Source organism: Populus nigra, chromosome 3 (genome assembly GCF_951802175.1).
Source record: "Populus nigra chromosome 3, ddPopNigr1.1, whole genome shotgun sequence".
Taxonomy (NCBI): domain Eukaryota; kingdom Viridiplantae; phylum Streptophyta; class Magnoliopsida; order Malpighiales; family Salicaceae; genus Populus; species Populus nigra.
This window is the reverse complement of record NC_084854.1, coordinates 8231925-8247988: the sequence shown is the minus strand read 5'-3', so window position 1 is coordinate 8247988 and position 16064 is coordinate 8231925. Positions and strand designations below refer to the sequence as shown.

At 36.1% G+C, this 16064-nt stretch overlaps 2 protein-coding genes across 2 annotated transcripts; both read right to left on the bottom strand.

The window, feature by feature from the left end:
- Positions 1 to 412: 412 nt before the first annotated feature.
- LOC133687856 (probable LRR receptor-like serine/threonine-protein kinase At2g24230) lies at positions 413 to 3845 on the bottom strand. Its single transcript, XM_062107191.1, has one exon. It carries the CDS (start codon positions 3186 to 3188, stop codon positions 624 to 626), a length of 2565 nt encoding a protein of 854 aa, XP_061963175.1. The 5' UTR covers positions 3189 to 3845; the 3' UTR covers positions 413 to 623.
- A 3668-nt stretch (positions 3846 to 7513) lies between these two features.
- Positions 7514 to 16064, bottom strand: LOC133689707 (ubiquitin carboxyl-terminal hydrolase 23). The gene is made up of 10 exons (XM_062109699.1): positions 15515 to 16064; positions 13877 to 13991; positions 12725 to 12835; positions 12074 to 12246; positions 11423 to 11749; positions 10501 to 10626; positions 9787 to 10368; positions 8957 to 9683; positions 8102 to 8192; positions 7514 to 7943 (listed from the first exon to the last, which is right to left on the bottom strand). The coding sequence occupies exons 1-10, from the start codon at positions 15833 to 15835 to the stop codon at positions 7784 to 7786; spliced, it is 2733 nt and encodes a 910-aa protein (XP_061965683.1). The 5' UTR covers positions 15836 to 16064; the 3' UTR covers positions 7514 to 7783.

Sequence of the window (16064 nt, the reverse complement as noted above, 5' to 3'; positions counted from 1 at the left end):
ATATGCATAACCACGGAGAACCCATGAGCCGTTAAGGTTGCAACAGTGGTCCATGGTTTCATCAATCCATTTTACAGTATGGCTCGCTCTTCTTGTGCACCCAGCTAACTGCCGAGGGCCATCAAATCTGCATCAGCCGAAGCCAGAAACAAGTGCCTCAGGGTGAGGCATAAAAAGGCCAACACAACAAGTGCTAACGAAGCTAGTTCAACAGACTTTTGCTTCAATAATGAAAAGGCAGTGATTAATCTCCTTTCTCGACTTGAACTACAGGATAGAAAACTCTTTGTTCCATTATCTCACTGATGTAGCAAGTTAAAAGCCTTTGCATGTGTTCTGCTATTTACTCACCAGAAAAAGAATCAAATAAATGCTAAGGTCGGACACCTGAAAACTTGGAAGAAGAATTAACTTTCTGGGAACAAGCTCTCTTGTATAAATTAAATTTTATGCCATCAACGAAGGGAAAGGCAAAGAGAAAACATCAAAAGCTCTGAACATATTTTTGAGGGCTACTATACAATCCTTCCCATTTCCCAATGGCTGCTAAAAAAATAAAAAACTCAACACAAATAAAAGTAGAAGGCAAGTTAAAAAAACACAAGGAACCAACTTCCACTTCTTCATTGATGAGTTGCTGGTTCAATGTCTTTGAGAAGTCCAACTATCTGTTGCATGCTTGGTCGCTTTGAGGGGAGGTCAGCTGTGCACAGATATCCAATCTTGAGGGCCTCCTCCATTTCGCGTTCTGGTCCAGTATTGCGAATTTTCGGATCAATTGCTCTGGACCCTTGGCTCTTCCTTACCAATCCTCTAACCCAACTAACTAAAGTTGAATTTTTCTCTCCAAGATAATCATCTCCAATTGGCTTTTTCCTAGTAATTAGCTCAAATAAAACAACCCCGAAGCAATACACATCAGATTTTGGAGTAGGGCTGTCGTTGTCTGGATCAGTAAACTCTGGGGGAACATAACCAGGTGAGCCACGAGCAATCTCCTCCTCTAAACCGTTGCCCAAGACCCTGGCCAGACCAAAATCAGATAATCTTGGTTCCAGGTTATAATCTAGATAAACACTACTAGCTTTGACATCTCTATGAATAATTGGAGGTGAGCAACCATGATGAAGAAATGACAATGCACGAGCAGTGCCAAGTGCAATTTTGTGTCGGAATCTCCAGGTTGTTAATAACCCTTCAGAACCAACATTTTGAATTCCATTATTGTCATCTTCTTCCCATGTCTCTCTGCTCCAATCTTCGGTTATCTGAATCCCAAGTGGCAAATCATGGAGCAAATTTTGCAAGTTCCCATTCTCCATGTAATCATAAATGGCAATTCTTTGATCCCCAGCTAAGCAGTAGCCAGTCAATGGAACAAGATTGGGGTGCTTAATTCCACCAAGGTACTCAAGTTCTCTGGCAACTTCTTGGTCTGTCAATGTGGATCCATGGACCAACACTTTCACGGCTACATGAATTCCTCCAGGTAGAAATCCCCTATAAACAGGCCCAAATTTCCCTTCAGCCAAAAGGGTTCCTCTATCAAAATTTGAAGTAGCAGACAAGAGGTCTGCAAATGTGATATTCAACAATGGCTTCTCAAAAATCACCACTGGGACTGAATTTGCCTGCTTAACATCAGCAACCCATGTTGTGGAATCAGTCTGGAAGGAAAAGGGGCCTGAAATATTTTGTTCTTCCTTGTACGAGGTTTGCTTCACTTCCCACGTTTTGGGTTTCCTTCTACAACCAAAGGCGAGAAAAAGCAGTCCTGCAAGCAAGAAGACCAAGGAAAGGGCTAAACCCAGAGCAAGCTTTAGTCCCTTGTGGTTGGTGACTTTTCTTTTAAAAAGGCCTGGGTTCGCAGCAATTGGGCAGCTGTCTAATGATCCATGGAAGTGTGTTTGGAAGGTTTCACGGGAAAATTCTGTGCCACAAAGGGTTAAATTGTTGTAAGAGAAATTGTAGCTCTCCATCCGTGGGAGTTTTTGCAAGAGGGACACTGGGATCTCTCCACTCAAATTGTTATGTGACACATCAAGAACTTGAAGGTTTTTGATGGTTAACAGAGGAATTTGGCCACTGAGATGATTTTGAGAAAGATCAAGTGTGTGCAGACTACTCAATTGTGCGATTTCGCTTGGAATGTGACCTGTGACACTAGTTTTAGACAAATTGAGATATTCTAATTCCGAAAGCATATCAATTCGCGGGAACTCCTCTTTAGTAAATCTATTGAATGCAAGATTAAGGTATTTGAGATTCGGGGCCTGACTGAAATCTTGAAAAATCTCTCCACTAAGCTGATTCTCTGACAAGTCCAAATAAACCAGACGAGACCAATTGTAGGTAGAATTGAAATGTACCTGAGAAATGTGACCTTGAAACTGGTTTTTGCTCAGGTCCATCACCTCCACCAGCTCCTGAAACACACCCATAACTGAACCCTGAAACGAATTCCCCGAAATGTTAAGACTAGTGATGGATTTCATTGATGAGAAATCCGAGTCCCGGCCTTGAATCCCATTTCCTGCAAGGTTTAAGGTTTTGAGCTTCGGGAAAGCGGCACCAAAACCATCTGGTAAGGACCCATCCAGCTTATTCATTGAAAGATCAATAAAGTGCAGTGACTGGCAACTCAGAATTCCCGATGGAATGCTTCCTTCAAACCCATTTCTGTCAAGTTTAAGAACCCTTAAACCACCAAGGGAGCTTATTGCTGCAGGGATTTCACCAGAAAAATTGTTGCTTGATAGATCAATTGTTTCAAGCGCACCAAAATTGCCAATGTTGTTGGGCAGGGGCCCAGAAATCTGATTTGAAGATAGATTGAGGACCTTGAGAGTGCCTAAACTCCACAAGTCCGAAGGCAAAGATGTGATTTTGTTGTTGCTAAGATCCAAAGTCTGAAGCTTGCTTAGTTTACCAATGGTGGTATCAGGAATAGACCCAGAAAGGCCTAAACCAGAAGCCAGAAACTCAACAACGTGTTCTTTTTTGGCATCACAGAACACACCTTGCCATGAACAAACGGAGGCAGAAGAGTTGTATAGTGGAGAAGAAGTTAGGCCCGTGTTCTTCAAAAACTCAGAGATAAAGAACCCATCAGTATTGGGTTGTTGACAAGCCAAAGGCTTGAAGAACAGTGAGAGAATCAATATAGAGCGAAGGAAACTAAATCCCATTTGGAATCAAAGGCTAAAACTTCCAAACTTGAACCAAAACCCCGAAAACAACTCGGCCTCTCTGGTGCTTCAAAACAGAACCACCACAATAACATTCATGCTTCTGACTCCATCTTAATTCATCCTATCAGGCTCATTCAACTCCATTAAACACCACTAAACAGAGTGTTATGGGGGCGTTCTAAGATAAAAACTTGGGATAAAAACTCTCCAAAACCACAGAACTACAAGCTTGTGGTGATTGTGTAATAGCGCACAGAAAGGGCCAAAAAAAGGACTCAGAAAGACCAAAACAGTGTAACTCAGAAAGACCAAAACAGTGTAAAGCTACTACAGAGATAACAAAAGGTATATGAGAATTATAAAGGTTATGGAGTTTAAAAGGAGAATGTGAGCATGCCTTGTCTGGTTTTGCAGGAGAAGGCAAAGCCAGCAAAACAAACAAAGAACCCAAGTGAAGAAGCACTTTTGTCTCTGCTGTGTGTAGAGGAGCAAGAAAAAGCTCGAGACTTTTTGCTGGATGTTTTTTATAATCAGAGTAGTGGTATTTATTTTTATTTCTTATGGTGTAACCTAGAAACACAGTGACAGGAGTAATATTGGGAACAGAAATGACAGTGAAAGCGGACAGGAGTTAAGGTTCATAAATGTGGAGGAAATCGATAAGAAATAAATATAAATCATCAACATGGTTTGGTGAATTTATGATCCATGTTGTTGGGTCGGTGTATTCAATGATTCTTCTTCAATGCTGGTTCTTCTTTATACTTATTACTGATTACTTAGGGCTCCTTTTTCTTAATTGTGGTTTAAAGGGGGGGCAAAAAAAACAACAAAACCTTTTCTTCCTCTCTTTTTTTACTCTAATGCAATGTGTCTAGTGAGATGAATATAGAATTTAATAAGAGCAAAGTAGAGTTTATTTCCATATTTTCTTATAAGAATTTAATAACACATCCATTTAGCCAAAAATAGAGTTTGTTTTTTCACTTTAAAATAGCAAATTTGAAAAATATAATTTACTACTAAGAAAAAAATCCAAAAAATAATGTGGTTCGATTATCTGAACTAGGGGTGATCATTTTCGGTTCGGTTTGGTTTTTATAAAAAAAAAGTAACCAAACCAAATTTAAAAAAAAACCAAAACCGAACCGAAACCGGTTCAAACCGACCGGTTTTGGTATGGTTTAGTTTTTTAGAACAAAAACCGTTTCAAATCAGTTTGGCTCGGTTTTTTGATTTTGGCTCGGTTTTTCCGGTTTTGGTTCGGTTTTTTCGGTTTGGATTCGGTTCGGTTTTTTTGGTTTTTTGCTTATAAAACCGAAACCGAACCGGCCGGTTTTTTAAAATTTTAATTGGTTTTATCGGTTTTTTCGATTATTTTTTTTCTGGTTTTCTCAGTTTAATCGATTTTTTGATTTTTTTGCTCTTTCCTAGTCTGAACCATTCCTAACAGCGTAACCAATCAAAACTTTAATGGGTTACACTACTAGTAATAATGTAATTTATATAAAAAAATTAAAAGATTGTGTTACTTGTAATAATACAATTCTTAGAAATACAAAAAAATTAAATAAATAAAGGTTGCACCTCTAGAAGCAATGTGACCTTTGTGATTTTTCTAGTACTACTTTATGCCACAATTTAGCTAAAGGTTGCACTACCTCTGGTAGTGGAAACTTTGAATTTTTTTTTCTTTTTTTTTTCTTGCATTTTCAACTTTTTATTAATTATTTTTTTATCAGTTGGGAAGTAGGGTTTAGGGTGAAAAAATAAAATAAAGGAAGAATGATATTTCATAAGACTTTTTAGCTCACAAAAGAAAGTGGAAAAAAATAAATGAAGGAGACAGATCTTCTTGGCAGGGAGGAGAGTTTGGCACCTAACTTCCTGACTGGGGAAGTGCTTTGAAGTTTTGTAGTTTTGTTACAAGGCAAAGATGGTTGGTTGGATATATTTCATTATAGATTTTATGAACTTTTATATTTATATATAGTGTTTGGGAACACGTTTAAATATTGTTTGGAAGTAATTTAAAATTATTTGTTTAAAATTAATTTTTTTATATTTTTTAATTGTTTTGATATGCTAATATTAAAAAAAAATTATTTTAATTAAAAAATGGGTAATTAGGTAGAGGTGTTGATTTTTAGTATAAACTCTACACAGCATAAGATCCTTAATGCCCACTGTAGTAAACATATAACACTAACAGCTAGCAAACTCCTCATCTTTTGGTAATATCTCATAATTATCACTACTGTTCTGCCCACTTACAAATCCTAATTTGGGCAAGCATGATTGAAAATGGACGTAGTAGCTTGTTTTTGAAAATGTTTTTTAATTTAAAAATAAATTAAAAAAATATATTTTTTAAAATATATTTTTGATATTAGTCTATCTAAATAATTTAAAAATATAAAAAATAATTAATATTTCTAAAAACATCATTTAAAACGCGCTTCAAAATAACCGTTCATACACAAGTTCTGACAAACTGCTTAATCCAACCAGCCTTTTTTTTCACAGGATTTTGTCGGCCAGGATTAAAGATTTGGGACCAAAAACAAAATTGTAATGTAAAGTTGAATGTCATTAATTAATGACTTGATTATCTTCTTCTTTATACTATATAGTATAGAAAAGGAAATGATTGGACTGCCCAATTAGAGAATGAGAACATTAAATTAAAAAAACAACAATTTGGACCATCAAGTTGGTGGGTCATCTCCAAACATTAATATTAACAAAATCCAATTGTACACCATGAGTCCAACCAAGTTCAAGTCGATTTCATCTGGGGCCCGTATGAGCGTTGAGTTGGTTTAGGCCCCCACAATCCCTCTGTGCTCTTGGAGTGATTGTTGGGTTGTGGATGAATAATCTATTAATTATGGCTTCTTGATTAATCATTACCACGTATGTTTTCACACTAATTATAACACAGAAGTAGGATTAATCACAAGTCTGAACTCCCCTCTCCTATAGTCTCTTCTCATGGATAATCTCGAGAGGGATTGAGGGTGTCATTGTGTTTTTATAAAAAATAAAATATTTTATTTATTTTAAATTAATATTTTTATTATTTTAAAATCATTTTGATATGTTGATATTAAAAATAATTATTTTTTAAAAAATATTATTTCAATATATTTTAATAAAAAAACAATTATTATGACGATGTTATAATAATTGTTTCTTGGTGTTGGAAAGAGGAAGAAGAAAAATCTTAAGTTGATTGAGGATAAGGAGTAGCAAGAAATCAACCGACATTGTTAATTATTCTAACCCAGCAAACTTATTCTTAAACAAAGGGTTCATCAATGTTTCCCAAATAAATAAATAAATAAATAAATACCTTTATGCGGCATATATTGGAGTTCAATGCACCATATGGACACCCTTCCTTTTAAAATTATTTCTCCCTTGCTGATTGCTTATTATTTTACTATCATTACAGTAGCAGTAGACACACAAAAGAGTTCTGGGTTATTTATAAATAAGAGGTTTTTGCGAGGTTTTTTGAAAATATATTAAAATAATACTTTTTTTTATTTTTAAAAAATTATTTTTACTATTAAAACAATTTAAAAACATAAAAAATATTTTTGAAAGTAAAAACAAACATTATAGTAGTAATCATGCGTGATGATTCCCATATGTTAGAGGTACATCAGAAGAGTAGAAATGAGGTGTTCTTCCACTGGCCAGTGATGATGATGATGTAAAATAAGTTCATAACCAGGCATGAAACTGCCTGTGGTACCAATCACCGCTGCAAGCACTCTCCTAAAATAAGTTCTTATCATTATTAACAACATGGGTTGGGTTGTGTTGTTTACAGAGAGAGTAATACTTTGATTTTGAAAAGATTGTAAAAAAAAACACTGAAATTTCATGCTCAAATATGACATGTTTTTTTCATCAATAAAAATAGACTTATGAATCTATGAATTTTATAATATTTTTTATCTAGAAATATATTAAAATCATATTTTTTATTTTTTAAAATTTATTTTTAATATCAGTATATCAAAATAATTTTAAAAAATAAATTTAAATTTTAATAAAAAAATATTTAAATATTTTAACCTCAATGTCTTTTAATGCACCTACCTAAATAAAGTTTTATCCGCACGCAACATTTTCCATAACATGAATAGAAAGCCATGCAACAACTCGATAAGAATAACCCTCACCGATGCAACCAGATCCATGTAACAAGCGAGTTCCTTGGCCATGATTGCACGCCTTCTTTTCGTCAAAAATCAGCAAGGTCTTCACTGTCTTGTATAGCTGCACCATCTTCCTTGACTCATCAGAGCTTATACACCACAAACAATGTTCTCTTATTAACAGAACGATTCTAACACATTTTTAAGCTTTTTTCAGATCAGTCACCCAAGGCTTTGTGGATAACTAAAGTCACTCCCTCAGTAAACATCAAAAAGTAGGAAAGAGAACAAAATTGGTAAGCATCAAAGATTTGACGTTAGGCCGCTAAGGCAATTCAGGCCAAACACAGCAACAATTGCTGCATAGAATGTAACAGCATGTCGACAAATCATGATCCCACAAGCGAAAGTCATGTAGCTTCATATCCTGAAGGGCTGGTTTCCAGACCAAGATCGGTCTATCTTGGCCTTCTTAACTTTTGTTTTCTTCGTAGCGAATGCTCGGAAATGGTTTGGCCCGTCAATGTTGTGCATAGATTGCCTTGGCTTCTTTCTCTTACCTCGGTCATATTCTTCGTCCCTGAGTAAAATAGAAGTTGCACCATGCAGAACAAGATTAAAATTACAGAAAGCAGGTCCAATAAGCAAAACTAATCAGTTTGGCAACTACCCCTTCTGTAAGGGTCATATTATTTTTCTTTTCATTCTAAAAAGGGAGGGTCAGGAATCCAAACTCACCACTCATCTGCTACATAACCAGTGCTGAGATTTTCTACCCCATTGGATTCCACAATCTGAGGTGGCATTGCTATTCCATCCCAAGGTGCAACTGTGATAAACAAAACAAGGCAAAAAAAAAAAAACTTCCAGCAAGTCAAACTGTGAGTTAAATTTCCAAATCAAGAATTTAGTCATGACCACAACCAAATAGATCTCATGCTCTTCTGTTTAGTTTGATGTGTCTTTACTTTGTAATGAGTTAGTCAGCAGAGAAAAGATGACTGTCTGTGTTTGAGCTAAGAGGTGGAAATATGTCTAAGCAAGAGCTACAGTCTAGCCTTCTGGCCCCTGCCACAAAACCAAACTTTCAAGTCTCAATCGCATGAATTTTCATTCAAGGGATTATAATCATAAACCTATGAACATGAGTCCTTCACAAGTTTCTTCAGAATTAAGCATTTTGTTCTATAGCCTCAGCACTAAAGCGAAAAAAATGTCCCACCCCACTGAAGGCATGAACCTGGGCAGATTACTTTTATGCATGGAGGCACCTGCCAATGGCTTCATGAGACATCAACCCTCCTTAAACGGACCATGCACCCAAGAGTGGGAAAAGCTAAAGGGGGGATTGAATCCAATAATTGATAGGCCCATTATAGAGATCTCCACTATGAAGAAAGAATGAGAATCTATCTAGATTTCCAGATTTGTTCCACCATGATAAAGGGAGCGGTGCAAAAAAAGAAACGAAAACAATCCAAAAAGCAATGACTAAGTGCATAAAGCAAACTATTGGATAACAAGTGTGCATGCTCAATTGCTGAAAATGATATGCCATAGATGGTCAGATTAGAGTTTCAGAACAGTGCTCACCAGTCTCGTCCACACCCCCAGTTATTACCCCCATCATCCTGTTCTGTGATGCATATCTTTTGCTATTTTCTGAGCAGTCAGGTTCTCTTGGATCTCCTTGGTTGACTTCAGAGATTGAGATAGAGATCTTTCGTCTCTGCTCATCCATTGCAAGCACTGCACTGCTTGGACTAATTCTCTCCACAGATTCTACATCTACCACACCTGTATCACTGCAGTTTCTTACATTATCTCCCTTTCTTGAACCAGATTTAGCCATCTTCCTCCGAGAATTCATTGACGCCAATAAAACTGTAGATGAGATTTTGGATGTAGATGGCCCCAATTCTGATGAAAAACCATCTTTCTCTGGCTGCTCCTGCAAGTTTTCTTTAATGAGATTATTGGTCTTCGAAGTGTGGCAATTGCTCTTTTTGTGCTTTTCCCTCCTTTGAAGGCCCAAGGACACCTTGAATAAGTTTGTGCCAAGATGCATCCTACGATTCAGATGCTTGTTCTTTAATTTCTTTTTAGGTAAGCAATCAGGAGCTTTGCTCTGCAAACATTCATTTTGAATGACAGATGGGACAGATGCTGTTGGGATTAAACCCTCAACCAACTGATGTACAATATATTGCCCACCTTCACCAGCCTTATCACTAGGTGTTTTCCAAGCAGGACTCTCAATGGGACAAGAATCCTCACATGGAGCTTGGCTTGAAACCCCCACATTTTGGTCAACATTAATCTGGATTGATCAATGAATTCACGAGTTAGAAACAAAGTGAAAATGCCACCCAAGTGAGGGAACAAGGGAACAGGCTCATGATGGGCATGAAACATCTATTTACCTTTTGTGAGGTCTCCCTTGTGACAAGTTTGTCAATAGCAGAACTTTGGGGGCCACTGCTGCTGCTACATGGCTCCTTACAGTCACTGGTTTTGGCCTCAGTAATAATAGAAGCATTTTCAAGTTTAGGAGCAACATTATTGCTGTTCAGAGATGCAGTTGAAGGTGGCAAGCATTCTCTAAGCTGAGAATTTGCCAATTTTGATGGGTCTGTTGACAATGGTGCACTTGAAGTTTCTAAAGAAGAATCCACTTTCAGCAATGTTGGCCTATTGCTTTGCTGAAATGATGTGTCTTTGGGATGGATCTCTGATGATGTAACAACACTTGATGCATCTTTTTTATTCATAGCAGCAGGAGAGTCAGTAGCATCCAATCTATTCCCAATCAAACCACCACCCACACATTCCTTCGAGAATTGCTTGGCGACCAGATCAGCAAAGTTATTGCCAAAGGTTGCTTTCATACTTTCTTTTTGAACAACATCAACAGGTTTTCTTGAAACAATACTTTTTCTATCACGAACGTAGAAGAGCATATAAGCCTTCTGCTCTAAAACAGCCTTCTCACTAACTTGACGAACCTGTTAGATCCAGATAGCCAAAACTCATAAAAGATCTGATCACAGAAACCAGTAATACGAAAAAAATTGCATCTAGCTTGCAGCTCTACATGCAGCAGATTTTCTAATACTGACTTCTTATGTCCACCATACCTGATTGTCATTGAGAAGGTGCCAAGTACCACTTGATGTCCGAACAAAACAGACATAATGACCAGAGTGGGTATTGTGTCCATAATGTACCAGAACACCATATAGACTGTACTTTAAATCCCCCTCCTGCCAAGAATAAAGAACTCAATAAATAATGTAAAAAAAAAAGAGCACATGACCAAAGATAACAAAAGTAACAAAAACAATAATCATTTACTAGCATACAATGCTAAGAACGACAAAGTGCCAAGTATCTTCCATTTGAACCAGTATTAACCTTTTGGTGCTGGTATTCCATTGCTTACCTATTTAAACTCATTTACACCAAACTAAGGGTGTACTAATGAGAAATATTAACACAGAAAAGAGATGTGGAAAACATTTAGCAAGTCCATGCAACACATAGGATAAAGAAAATAGATAAACAGCACTATTCTTTTTCGCCCCTAAAAACCAGCTGTCTAATATTTTCCACCTACTCTAGTGAGCATTAATCATTGAATATTTGAACTCCAAACTCATTAGTTTTTTGAACAACTTTCTTGGCTATTATTTTACAAACAAAAAACATCTTTCAGAGAAGCATATACCATCTCATTCATAACCACATACACAAAAACACACACACACACACACCGTAACAAAGTTCACCTCGCCAAAAACATTGAACAGGCCCATTTAAAAATGAGCCAGAAGATTTGGAATGCTATCAAATGAAACTCCTCTAAGTTTAAGAATTCTAGAACAGATATTTGATCAAGTCTAGAAGAATAAATCATAATTTGGGATGTTATCAAATGCCACAATTTTTGAAGTTAGATTCTAAAATTGGTTTAAGAACCTGAAAGCTTAAATATGCTAGAAAAGATATTTCATCAAGTCTAGAATAATGATAGTTTACAACAAGAATGCGCATACTCACATAGGAACCACTGACAAATGGTTTCATGTCCAATGAACGATCAAAAATAACTTTCCTGTCAACCTTCCGTCCAGGATCATGTGCATGAAACCGTTTTAGATGTATTGTAAGCACATGCGGTGCCTTGTGAATTGTAAGCCATTTCTTAGCCCTAACTTTCTGCTTGCATCGCTGGCATTGATAATGCTTCTCTCCTCCATCTAACATCTCTGCAGCAGTGAAATTCCGAAGTAAAGCTGGCAAGGTATCTGCTTTGGCTATTTCAAGGCTTAAATCTAAAAATGGATGAAATTTGTTGGAGCAGTAAGAACATTGTTGGCATTCCACCTGAAAACATACTGAGAGATACATTTAGTGTTTTGAGAAATTCAAGAGAACTTTGAACAAGCAATATTCTGAAAGAACATTTATTGAGAATGGGAAAAGATTGCAAATAAAAATGGAACATTCAAATCACGAAATACAAAAAAATTCCATGCAAAACCATTTCTAAAAGGCTGTATTTATTACTATCTAATCACTTCCCTGGAACTAATTCAACATCTTGACCACCCACCCAAGAACACATTTATTCACAGAGGAGCTTCCACGAGAGGACTTCATTCCTCAGAAAATTGTCAATGAATCAACCATAAGACAATAAAAGTTTACCTGACTACAAAGGCTACCACCAAAGATTTTGTGTACCAAACTTGTCTCATAAGCGGCAGGGGATTCACTTGGCACTCCTGAAGGTAAGCAGCATTTATGCATTGATTCCAGCAAATTAACCATATATTCATGCGCATCCTCCTGTCTTGCATTTCGGAAGTTCCGAGATATGCCTTATATGTGGTCAAGAAATACAAATACAAATACCGAATCATGTGAACAGCAAGAAAACCCTTGCCAGGTATAAACATTTGAGGACTCCATCAGTCACTATATTGATGACACAAGCCCTCTAAAGCAGAACAACTATTTTAAAAACAAAAAAAAATTACTTGTACATGTATTTTTAGATCCATAATTTATAAATGAAGAAAATCTAGCTCCACTGGCATTACTGTCCCCCCACCCCTCAAAGAGGTCTCAAGTTTGAACTTACTTCTCCTTAGTACCAAAGAAAAAAAAACACTAGTTGTCGGAAAAATTACTAAAAGACCATAAATGTGTAATATAAGGTGTAGCGACCATAATAGTTTTTCTTCTCCTTAGTTCACCAAGATAATAAATAACAATCAAGGATAAAATAAACAAAACAAAAAATTACCATAGACCAAAAATCAAGAAATTAAAGGACATAAAGCATCAGAAGGATACACCGCAAATTTGAGACAAGATCCTTGGGCACTAGTGACCTCCCACTTGATTGTAGAGCACGGCTCACATGTTTTTGGATGGCACACAAGGCACAAAATCCAGCAACATGACCTTCATAAATAAATCAAACATAAAAATAGGAAAAAACAAGCACCACTTCATTTACAGCAGTTACAAAGTACAAGGATTGGTGAAAGGGCATCAGAAACTAATTACAACCATCAAGTAAATTAACCAGTCCCTGAAGACATGTACCAAAATTAGTGTTAAAACTGGTAAAACCATGAAAACAATCCACACCAGCCATGAAGAAATGTTGTTGACAGTTTCGAAAAACTTAGTAAAATCAAAGTAACAAATCCCCATTTAGGCAAAGATTGTTAAAAAAGACAAATTAATCAATGAACTATTAGCTTGCGGTAATTGACCCTCAGCAGCACCAGATACATTCAACAGTCCAGTCAGAGAAATTATGCAAGAAAACTATGATGAAACCATATTTTACCCAGAGTTAACTAATCAGTATATAGATTATTGAGAAGCACTAACAGCCAGTGATGGACAGCATGCCTGTAGAGAGAAAGTGTAGGAGAGTCACTCACATGAATTTTGATTCTTGCCACTATTCAAGTAAGCTGCTAAAGTCTCGGTATATGTCCGACCACTACTGAATAGAGAAAACAACCATTCCCCAAATTTTCCACTCAAGCAATTAGTTTTTTTCAAATGGTAAGTCCAATAGGAGGATAGTTCATGGCCGTACAGAACAGAAGAATGTAAGAAACTAGTCACTTCCACCAAGTCAAAAGCAGGTACTTGTGAAGTAATATACCAAAATACAACTATTAAAAACTGGTGAAACCAGTTTCACGAAATCAATGCACACCAGCACGGAGCAAAGGTGTCGATCGGTTAAAGAAGTAATTTATTCCCCCATTTTACAGAAAAAAATGTTAAGACGATGAAATAGTATGACAGGGGTAATTAACCTTCAACAACACTAAGAACAGTCCAATCCAGATATGGAAAACAAAGCAGGAAATCTAGGGCGGCAACCATAATTAAGTCAAAAATTATCAAGCACATAGAGGACCAGACACCCAGTAATATAGATCATGCTTTCTCAAAAGAAAGTGTAGGAGAATCACTCACATGAATTTTGATGCTTTCCACTTTGCAAATATGCTGCTAAAGGCTCAGTGTATGTCAGACATTGCACCACCGAATTGAGAAAACAAGTGTTCCCAAGATTTTCAAGGCCAGCACCCTAAAAATAATCCACGTGATCCACCAAGTTAAGCTGCTGGCCAAGTTTGAGTACAAACTAAAGTTCCTCAAAGTGGTAACCAGTGGAAAAATTAGAGTAAAATTGTTGGTGGGCAAGTTAGATATATTGGGACCTTAAATAAATAAAAACAATAATTTTATGGAGAGGCTAAATTAGAGTTTCCGAAGGCAATATGAAAAATACCAAATTACAGGGATATTTAAAGTGGTAACCAGTGGCAAAATTAGAGTAAAATTGTTGGTGGGCAAGTTAGATATATTGGGACCTTAAATAAATAAAAACAATAATTTTATGGAGAGGCTAAATTAGAGTTTCCGAAGGCAATATGAAAAATACCAAATTACAGGGATATTTAAAGTGGTAACCAGTGGCAAAATTAGAGTAAAATTGTTGGTGGGCAAGTTAGATATATTGGGACCTTAAATAAATAAAAACAATAATTTTATGGAGAGGCTAAATTAGAGTTTCCGAAGGCAATATGAAAAATACCAAATTACAGGGATATTTAAAGTGGTAACCAGTGGCAAAATTAGAGTAAAATTGTTGGTGGGCAAGTTAGATATATTGGGACCTTAAATAAATAAAAACAATAATTTTATGGAGAGGCTAAATTAGAGTTTCCGAAGGCAATATGAAAAATACCAAATTACAGGGATAATAATGAATTTTGGAAAATTTTGCACCCCCCTTGGCCATGGCTTGCATGCCACCCCTGGTGGTAACCACAAAGCAATCATAAATTGGAAAATGGAAAGAAAACATTTTTTGTCAGATTATATCGTTTCTTCATTTTACCCCCTAAAATGATGTGAAGTAAATGAAATCACATTCAATGGAAAGGCCAAAATGAAATCTTTTAGCTAAAATCAAAATCGCATCTTAAGTTCCATCTTCCCAGCCAAACCGACATTATAATCAAGCCAATTAGCAAAATGAAAACAAAAGGCTTGAGAAATCATGAGCAAAAACAAAAAAAATTGAAAAGCATCCATAAAGCATGGGGAATGCCAAAATTGTGCTACGAAGAAAGGTCAATAAACATAGATAAATGAAAACAATTACAAATAAAACCAAAATATAATATATATAGCTTAATTTTCAGTATTTCAAAGTTAAGGATGCTATTTGATTGAAGTTATTTTATTTATTTTTAATTTCAATTTAGTATTTAGAATTCAACAATACACAGCAGCAGATTCCACAGACAGTAAATTGCTTCATATTTGAAACCATAATTTCAAATTAAGAACTAAAAATGAAAAAAAGAAAGAAATAACTTCAACAAAACAACATCCTCAACATTTAAAATTTACTAAAAAATCAAGCCATTAAGTCCATATTCAGAGCTAAATATAAAGATCAGAGTTTGTTTTTTTTTTTTGGCTTTACAGTAGAAAGGAAACTAAAAAAAATAAAATCCTAAAAACACATGGAAAAACCCTCTAAATTAAACCCTAAAACAAGCAAAAAAAATAATTAACTTTACGTAAATAAAAACTCACAATTCTCCTGAAAGTGATCCCAAAACAAAGCTCCGGATCAAGCCCATTTTCGACAAAATCGGACCCGTCAACTCTCTTCCCAGAATGACCCGGATGGTGATGGTCATACCCGAAGGATCTCTTTCTCGAATTATTATCAGGATTTAAAGTCTCAATCTTAAAATCAGCAGTGCTGTTCTTGAAACCACTGTAATGTTTAGTCGCCAGCTGAAACTTTGCACTTCGTTTCAAAGTAGAATCGACCTTGGATCCGTTTTCAATGTCCACACCCGATTCGATTCTCATCTCCGTTTCACTACTACTTATCAATATATCTTCCATGCTGCCGCTAAAAAATAATAATACAAATTATAAAAATCTAATCGATGATTAAGCAATAGTGATTCTCTACAGAGAGGGAAGGAGATAGAGAGGTCGGTTCTTGTTGATCGGTGGATTTTCTTTGTGTGGTGATTTGGAGTGGAAAGAAGCTGTTAGTTACGGCTTCTGCTCTGCTAGGAAGCGAAAGACACTAAACCCTACATGAGAGTTAAGACTTAAGACCCCTCTT